This window comes from Lathyrus oleraceus, chromosome 1 (genome assembly GCF_024323335.1).
Source record: "Lathyrus oleraceus cultivar Zhongwan6 chromosome 1, CAAS_Psat_ZW6_1.0, whole genome shotgun sequence".
NCBI classification, from domain to species: domain Eukaryota; kingdom Viridiplantae; phylum Streptophyta; class Magnoliopsida; order Fabales; family Fabaceae; genus Lathyrus; species Lathyrus oleraceus.
The window spans coordinates 389859646-389868163 of NC_066579.1; the positions used below are offsets into that span (position 1 = coordinate 389859646).

At 32.7% G+C, this 8518-nt stretch overlaps 2 protein-coding genes across 2 annotated transcripts; one reads left to right on the forward strand and one right to left on the reverse strand.

Moving 5' to 3' along the window:
• Positions 1–623: 623 nt before the first annotated feature.
• LOC127109476 (uncharacterized) lies at positions 624–1829 on the reverse strand. The gene is made up of 2 exons (XM_051046052.1): positions 1066–1829; positions 624–966 (listed from the first exon to the last, which is right to left on the reverse strand). Exons 1-2 carry the CDS (start codon positions 1827–1829, stop codon positions 624–626), a joined length of 1107 nt encoding a protein of 368 aa, XP_050902009.1.
• A 2465-nt stretch (positions 1830–4294) lies between these two features.
• LOC127073659 (uncharacterized) lies at positions 4295–8060 on the forward strand. Its single transcript, XM_051014835.1, has 6 exons — positions 4295–4670; positions 5199–5410; positions 6557–6842; positions 6969–7054; positions 7280–7371; positions 7456–8060. The coding sequence occupies exons 1-6, from the start codon at positions 4398–4400 to the stop codon at positions 7686–7688; spliced, it is 1182 nt and encodes a 393-aa protein (XP_050870792.1). The 5' UTR covers positions 4295–4397; the 3' UTR covers positions 7689–8060.
• The last annotated feature ends 458 nt before the right edge of the window (positions 8061–8518 follow it).

Below are 8518 nucleotides of genomic sequence, written 5' to 3' on the forward strand. Positions count from 1 at the left end.
TACAGAACCTCTAGGCTTAAGTTCAAGCTATTGGAACATATGTCGTCTTCCCATCATGTGTCGAGAGCACCCAGAGTCCAGGTACTATGATTGGTGTCCCAACTTTACTGTTAAGGATATCTGTAACATATATTATTTTATTCTTAGGTACCCACATCTTTTTGGGTCTTTTAGGGTTAGTTTTTCTAGAGGTTTTATAAACCTAGGGTTTATATGCAAAATAGATATCATGTTTATGCCCATAAGTAAAATGAGAATACAGAGCTTTTAGTTTTATCAGCATGTCTTTTAGATTTAAACATAGAATTCTTTGGTGGAATATAACCAATGTCTATTTTCTCTTTTCTACTTACTCCATAGATCAGGGAAGCTATCTTGCTTCTATTTTTGTTTATTATTGATTTTTTTTACAAGATGTTTCATATTTATTTGAGACACACTCAAAATCCATAAGAGCTTCTGAAAGAATTTTCTTCTCTAGTTTTTCACTCTTGCTTTTGAGAGCAGAGTTTTCTTTTTCCAAACTATCAAATTTTTTATTTTAAAATATAATTTTCTTTTACCAGCTCACTATGGTATCCAAAATCAATTACATGAATCTGTTTCAGATCCTTGTATCTTTTCTAGAGTCTCCGACTATTTTCAAGAATTTCAGCTAAAGATAATTCAAGTTCAGAACGAGTTAGATGAGAAAACACCTCTTTAGTGTCTGAATTTAATTCTGATTCTGATTCTGATTTAGAAGCTTCAGTGCTAGCCATAAGTGCCATGTTATCTTGCTTTTCTTCATAGTTATCTTTGGAAGAGTCAGAGTCATCACATGTTGCCATTAGCACTTTCTTCTTCTCTCTGAAGAATTTGTTCTTAGGCTTTTCTTTGTTTAGTTTGGAACACTCATTTTTGTAGTGACAGAGCTCTTTACACTCATAGTAGGTAACCTTTTTGTCAGCTCTAGACCTCTTCTGCCTAGAGGTTGACTTAGAGCACCCACCTATTCTTCTATAGCATCTATACTTCTTCTTTCTTTGCTTCTATAGTTGGTTGACCCTTCTGGATAGTAGAGACAACTCGTCCTCTTCATCAGAACCTTCTTCAGACTCTTTTTCTTTAGCTTGAAGAGATTTAGTCTTTTCAGGCTTATCTTTAGACTTCAGAGCCACAAACTTCCCTTTCCTCTTGGACTCACCCTCTTCTTGCTCGATCTCATGACTCCTTAGAAAGCTTACAAGCTCTTTCAGAGTTATGATATTTAAATCTTTTGACACCTTTAGTTCTGTCACCATTGGCCTCCATTTATTTGGTAGGCTTCTGATGATTTTCTTAACATGATATGATGTGGTGTAACCCTTATTCAAAACTTTCAGACCAACAACTAGTGTTTGAAACCTTGAGAATATATCATCAAAAGTTTCATCTTCTTTCATTTTGAAAGCTTCATATTTCTGGATCAAAGACAGAGCATTAGTTTTCTTCACTTGCTCATTTTCTTCATGAGTTATCCTTAAAGAATGAAATATAGACTTAGTTGAGTCTCTATTTGTAATCTTCTCATACTTAGTATAAGAAATAACATTCAACAAGATTATTCTAGATCTGTGATGATTCTTGTTGTCTTTCTTTTGTTGTTCATCTATCTTGTCTCTTTCAAGCTTTAAACTATTTGAATCCACAACATGTGTGTAACCATTCATTACCTTATCCGATAGATCTGCATCATATCCAAGGAAGAACATTTTGATTCTATCTTTCCAGCAGATAAACTTTTGTCCATCAAAGATTGGAGGTTTAGCAGAATACTGATATATTTCATTGTTGATGGTAGATGCCATACTGTGTTTCTAAAAATGGATATTTATCTGACACGGTTAAGTGTTTGACACAAAAAGATAATACCATAATCGGAGCTATGATGGCAATTGAAGGTTCAAGAAATACAAGAAAGGTTGGTTGTATTGGGGTTCAGATATGACAACTTTTTGCAAATCAATGACAAGAACAACAATGATAGAAATACACATGATTTTTGTACTGGTTCACTGTTAACTAAGCTAATCCAACCCACTCGTCGGAGTGATTTTTCCTTCTCACATGACTTAATAAACTTATCAAACAGATTACTAACTCAAAGACCAATTGTCAATGACTTCTCGAGACTATAGACTAAATTTAGTCCCTCAAGAAATTTAACCAAAGTTAAAATACAAAGAGTATGTGTTTACAAGAATGCTTCTAAACAAGCAGATACACACGATAAAATTGAGAGTTTACACTTAAGAAAATATACAAGTAAAAATTATAAGTCTAGTGAGTGTTGTAATTGTTGTTTCTCTCGTTTGTTGTTCTTATTTTTACACACTTCATTGTTATTCTTATTCTTTGTATCATCTTCAAAATTCCTTGTCCTCTTTAAATAGATGATGAATAGTAGCGTTGGATGATAGAATTGGAAACTTCTTCAATTTCACAGCTGTAATAATGGTATGAGGTTGAGCAGTGAATTTTTGAGATTTGTTGGTAGTACATTCCTTAATAATTCCGACATATTTGTTCTTTAAGGAAACAATTTATTTTGTCGCTTGAATGTACTATTTTCAAGAATATTCTTTCAACATTATTCTCTAAAATATTAGCTTCGCATTTGAGATGATTTGAAGCTTGATCAGAGTCCATAGCTTTGAAGATTAGACTTCAGAGACTAGTGAAAATGAAGCATGGGTTATCAGAGTAAATTTGGATTGTTTATTCCAGAAGCATTGACTTGTTTTATCCAGATGGTTGACTATTAGTTAAACACTTATTCATATTTAAACCTTATTTTAGAATTTGTTGAAGTCCAGAGTCTCGTATCCATAGGCCAAAGTCTCTTGTCCAAAGTTCAGAATCTCTTATCTAGAGTCTAGAGTCTGCTTTGTCCAGAGTCCAAAGTTTCTTGTCCAGAATTCAGAGTTTGCTTTGTCTAGAGTCCAGAGTTTCTTGTCCATAATCCAGAGTCTGTTTTGTCCAGAGTCTACTTAGTCCAGAGTCCAAAATCTACTTTCCTTATCTTTAAGATTCTGCACACTTAATAAAATTATTAGTGTACAAAATTGTTCTTTATATTTTATTATCATGAAAATTTAAGGATTGTGGATGTAGAATCAAACTTGTTCCAACATAACTAAGATAGTTTAGTTGATATTCGACAAATAGCCCTTAATAATGATTATTTTTTCTTCAAACGATTCTAATGAAGGAGAAACTTTATCCTTAATTATGAATTCTTTAACTATTCTAAAAAGCTTTAAGTGCGAATACGAAAAACTGAACTAATATCATAAGAAATGTCTAATAAAAAATTAAATTTAAGAAGAAGAAAAATGCTAAGTCTATAAGAATATATATTTTTATTTATAGCATCCCAATCTATCAAAAATATTATCTTATTCATTTATTCTCGTGTCTAATATATAATTGTTTCCTCTATTTTTGTGATATACGACATTTCATGTTTAATTGTTCAATTTTGCTTTTCTATCTGATTTGTTGACTCCGTCTGTAAAATATATAATTTTTTCAACTTTATAATTTCAAAGTCTTCCCGAAAATAAAAATAAAATATAATATAAAACTCAATTCCCTTATCTTATTGTATATATTGTATGTATTAAGTCTAAAAGTCTTAGTGACCACAAGATCTAAATAGACTTGAAAAAAAATAGACTTAAAATTGTTTCTACATTTTAATTATTTTTAAGAGTAAACAAACTCTAAAATAAAAAAGAATGGTAAATTTATGCAAGAGGTGGAAGCAAGATTAATATCTCATTTTTATTTCTATTAAATCTAATTAATTAATTAAATCTATCAGTAATAAATTTAGGATCTCATCTGTGAGAAACTTAATTGAATCTCATTGTGAAACGTAACCTTATAATATTTTGATTTTTTAAATAAAATATTATTCACTTCTCTTCATATTCTGGTCACTCGTATCTCCGCAACTATAGGGATACATGAAGTAATCTCCCTTAACCAATTTGAAAAGTTGATTCAGTTTCACAAAGCCTTCTAGATACACACCTGCTGTGGCCGCGTAAGTCCTTAACCTTTATCCTCTTCAACTCAAGTTGGTGACTTTTAAATTCTCTTCCACTACTACTACTACTACTGCAATAAATGATAAATTATTAATTAAATTAAAAAATAAAAATGTCTTTTCAAAATTTACTAAGTAAAAATAATTTAAAAGTGCTTTTTTTAAAAATAAAATAAAATAAAGCAAAGTTAAAAGTTAAAACTTAAAACCCTGTGTTTCACTTCACAGTGATAAAACTTTGTTTATTGGTGGACTCACAAGTCGTGACCTACATCTTAACGACGTCGTTTCTTCAACCCACCATCGCCGGAAGCAATCAACAATGTCGGTTTCTGGTGGCGCTGTCATCGTCGGCCGTCGTAACACCCGCCATCACGTCGAGAATCGTTTTTACTGCCCGCCTGCCCTGCGAAAACAGAGACAACAGCAGGAGGAGCAGGAGGAGCTTGAATCAACGCTGATGGAGAATAACAGACCTTGTTCCTCTTCTGATAACTCCGTTTCTTCTTCACTTGAGACGACATGTGAGGCTTCCAATTTGTGTAAATTCTTGGAACACACCACTCCTTTTGTTCCCGCTCAATACCGGCCCATGGTATGCTTTTCAATTTTCATGCTATGATGATCAATTTTCTTAATTTTTTATGAAATGTTTGGAATTTCAATCAAATTAATGTTTTGCTTATAATTTTTTATAGAAAAATGTTAGTTTTTGAAGATTCAAACTCTGAATTTGGTTCATGAATTGTTTTTATAGACTAATGTTAGTAAGTTGTTTGTTAGGTTAGTTTTTAGGGTTTGAACTTTGTGTTAGGTTTATGTATGTTATGTCAATTTTCATGATTCAAGCAATGAACCTCATGTTTAAAACGATTCCATTGTCTCTTAGCCCACCAATGGAGTTACTTATTTAGAGAAGTTTGGTTGATGAATTAAGTTGATCAAGAATTCAATTGATTATTAGAATGATGCTTACTTTGAAACTATCACTTAGTTGAGTTAATCGTGCAAAGAAATTGTATAATATGGTTATTTGAAACTATTTTAAGGCGGTGTTAGTTTTTCGTTGTTGGTTTATTATGAAAGGGGAGATTGTTGGGCTAATTTCTGTATAAATAAACAGAGAAGTAAGAGGAGATTGAAAACAATGGAGACAGAATTGCAACCATATTTTGTGCTTGGGGACTTGTGGGAATCTTTTAAGGAGTGGAGTGCATATGGAGCTGGTGTTCCATTGGTGTTGTCTGGTAACGAATCTGTTACACAGTATTACAATGTCTCCTTGTCTGCTATTCAGCTTTATATTGATCCATCGAAACCTTCCCTGCGGTTAAGGTTAGTGCTTTCTTCATTGTGATAAATGCTTTTTCTGCTTGTGCCTTTCTAATGATGCAACATTCTGATGTATTGTTATCATTGCTACATTTGGGTCAACATTCGAAATTTTGAAATATACACATAGTTGAGTTGGGACCAAATGAATATCTGTGGATTTTCAAGAGTAAACCAAACACATTCTATGTTGATGGTTTGTTATTGATTTAGAATTAGCTTGTTCTATATAATAGTTTATAAAGCTTTTCTATTTTTGCCTTCGATAAGTTGTTGGAAAGTCAGATGTTCTTCTGCTTGTTGTGTTGTGTAAATGTGGTTCAAATTAAACAATTCAAAACTTGAGGTTTATACTTTATAATTTGTAGTCTTTGGCTGTCAGTATAAACTAAGGCATTTAGAAGAAAGGTCTAAGAAGCTATGAAGCACTAACACATGCACAAGCATGGGACACGGCATTGACACCGGTAATAACTTGAGAAAATGAAAGTAACTGAATTTTACCGCATTTATTGATGTCATGTTGGTGTTGGACACTGACACAATAGACATGTTGGATATGAAGTGTGAGTACTACGTAACTCTGAAGTAAGATCTTAAAGGATATCACTTTGATATTTACCAGAGCCTCCACTCATCTGAACTTACTAGTCTATCCATAGACTAAAAACTGTTGCCCACCCATGTCATGTTGATTAGAGCATAATGTTGCTTGTGATGCTTCTGTTAGCGAGTTCTCCTCAGTTGTACACATACTTGGAGAATTGGTCCTCTTAGAGTATAATGTGTGAAACATTTTTATACTAGCAATACATACAAATTAAATCCAACCAATCATCTCTAATGTGTACAGAACTACAGATTGCTGGTATAATTTGTAGGGTCACATCAACTGTTAGTAAATTTGTCATCAGCTTTAACCTATAACTTTATAATGAAAACTAAATAATATAGATGTTGGTAGCTTATAATATGTAGTAATTTATCATTTTCCTGTTGTCTGTTTTTATCCTTTTTTAATCTGATATGGCCATATCCTAGCCTTTTCAGTGCACTAGTTCTCCGCTTTGATTAAGTTACAAGACTTGGCAAACCACGTTTTTAGTGCATCTATTCAATAGATTCATTTCATTTTCCATTATGTTACAGGAAACCTAGTAAGGAGAGTGATTCCGAATCAGCTAGAGAAACAAGCAGTGATAGCAGCAGTGGCTATCGTCATGAAAGAGGAGCGAGGAGTGTAGTTAATGGCAGTTCGAACCAGCCTAACTTTTCAGATGCAAGCAATCTTGGTCTGGAAAGAGTTTCACTAGGAAGTAAACCTGACACATGTCCATCAAGTGATGAGAATGGAAGCTGCAGTGCTATCGGTCAGCTTGTATTTGAATACTTTGAGCGTGAAATACCTTATAATCGTGAACCGTTATCAGATAAGGCAAGACCATTATTATCCTTTGGTTCAATTCCATTTCGAGATTATGCTGCTTTCTAATCTTGACAGATTCATAATTTGTCTCAGATTAACGATCTAATCTTGACAGATTTATAATTTTTGTCTCAGATTAACGATCTTGCTGAACAATTTCCTCAGTTGAAGACATACCGGAGCTGTGATCTTTCACCTTCAAGTTGGGTTTCATTTGCTTGGTATGTTTGTCATATACTTTTAATTAGGATGTTGTTATAGTGCACACAGCAGTGTTGTTAAAATTTCACTATGCTTCAATAAAATGTCACAATGCTTCACATAATGCGGACGAGAGTGGTTTATTAAAGCGCCGCTGTCTATAGCGCTATTTTTCTATTTGACAACACTGATACATGATAATAATAACTAATTTAACATGATTTAGTCCTTCTTATGTTATGAAGGTATCCAATATATAGAATACCTGTCGGCCCCACACTACAGGACTTGAGCGCTTGTTTCATCACCTTCCATTCCCTATCAACATCTTCACAGAGTATGTCTTACTGTCCTTTTTTTCTTCTATAATATCCGGGAGTATATGTAAGGACATCAATTGTAACAGTGTTATTTGAATCAGGTCTAACTACCATAAATTGTTCAAAAGATAGGGACATATCATCAAAGCTATCACTACCAATATTCGGCCTTGCCTTTCAAAAGTTCGATGTTTCTGTCTGGGATCCTGAAGGGGATTTTGAAGGTCAGAAAGCCAATTCTCTGCTGCGAGCTGCTCACAACTGGATTAGGCAGTTGCAAATTTGCCATCCTGATTTCAAATACTTTACTACCCATTATGCATATTGTAGATGAGCAGAGTTTTATCTAATAAACTGAAGCAGGCAAGTCCCAGGTTTTGAAGTCTCGCCCGGTATACTGCTATTTTCTTTTCAAGGATCACTTTAAAGTGTTCTCATAAAACCAGATTAAAACGGTATACTCTTCGGTTTTCAGAGGATGCAAGGCATTTATTTAACAAACAGCTTCTGCTTTTATATAGAAAAGGTGAAATTGTCTCTGGAAAGTGTATATTTCACATGTCATTTTGTGCCTAGTTTTGTACAGACGATGAGCAACATTATAATTCTCAATTTGTTCATCCTTATTGTGATATTTATCCTATAGAATTGAAATCAATGGGATATTGAATTATTAGGACATTCTAATTGTTTTATTTTACGATCAGTACTACTGGTATTCGTTTTGATTAGAATAGAAAGTGACAGTTAAGTTAAAATCTTCGAAAATATTTGCAAGTGAATGGTCCTAAACTACGATGCATAGTTACGATTTCAGGATATATGGTATTTTCAAAAGATATCAAGGTTCGTTCCTATAGGTCAATAAAATGAAAATTATGAAAAAGAAATTTTATATGTAATGTAACTAGTAGGATACGGATAAGCAACTTGTTGCGGCTTTTGTTTTCTTAATAATGCGTCGATATTATTCAATTATTAAAATTATTCTATTTTTAATATGAAAAAGTTTTAATAATGTATTTTATATTGTTGTTTCTGTATTTAAATTACATAAAGAATTTTTATTGTGAAGATATATATTCATGTGATAATATAAAATTAAGAAAACAAGGTTGAGAGACAAACGATATTTCATGATTACATCAAAGTTCAATTTTAACG

Coding starts and splice junctions, on each gene's coding strand:
- LOC127073659 (XM_051014835.1), top strand. CDS start 4,398: ATGTCGGTTTCTGGTGGCGCTGTCATCGTCGGCCGTCGTAACACCCGC. Junction 5,411..6,556: donor AAACCTTCCCTGCGGTTAAG/GTTAGTGCTTTC, acceptor ATTATGTTACAG/GAAACCTAGTAAGGAGAGTG. Junction 6,843..6,968: donor GTGAACCGTTATCAGATAAG/GCAAGACCATTA, acceptor TTTTTGTCTCAG/ATTAACGATCTTGCTGAACA.
- LOC127109476 (XM_051046052.1), bottom strand. CDS start 1,829: ATGGCATCTACCATCAACAATGAAATATATCAGTATTCTGCTAAACCT. Junction 967..1,065: donor TCTGATGAAGAGGACGAGTT/GTCTCTACTATC, acceptor GTCAACCTCTAG/GCAGAAGAGGTCTAGAGCTG.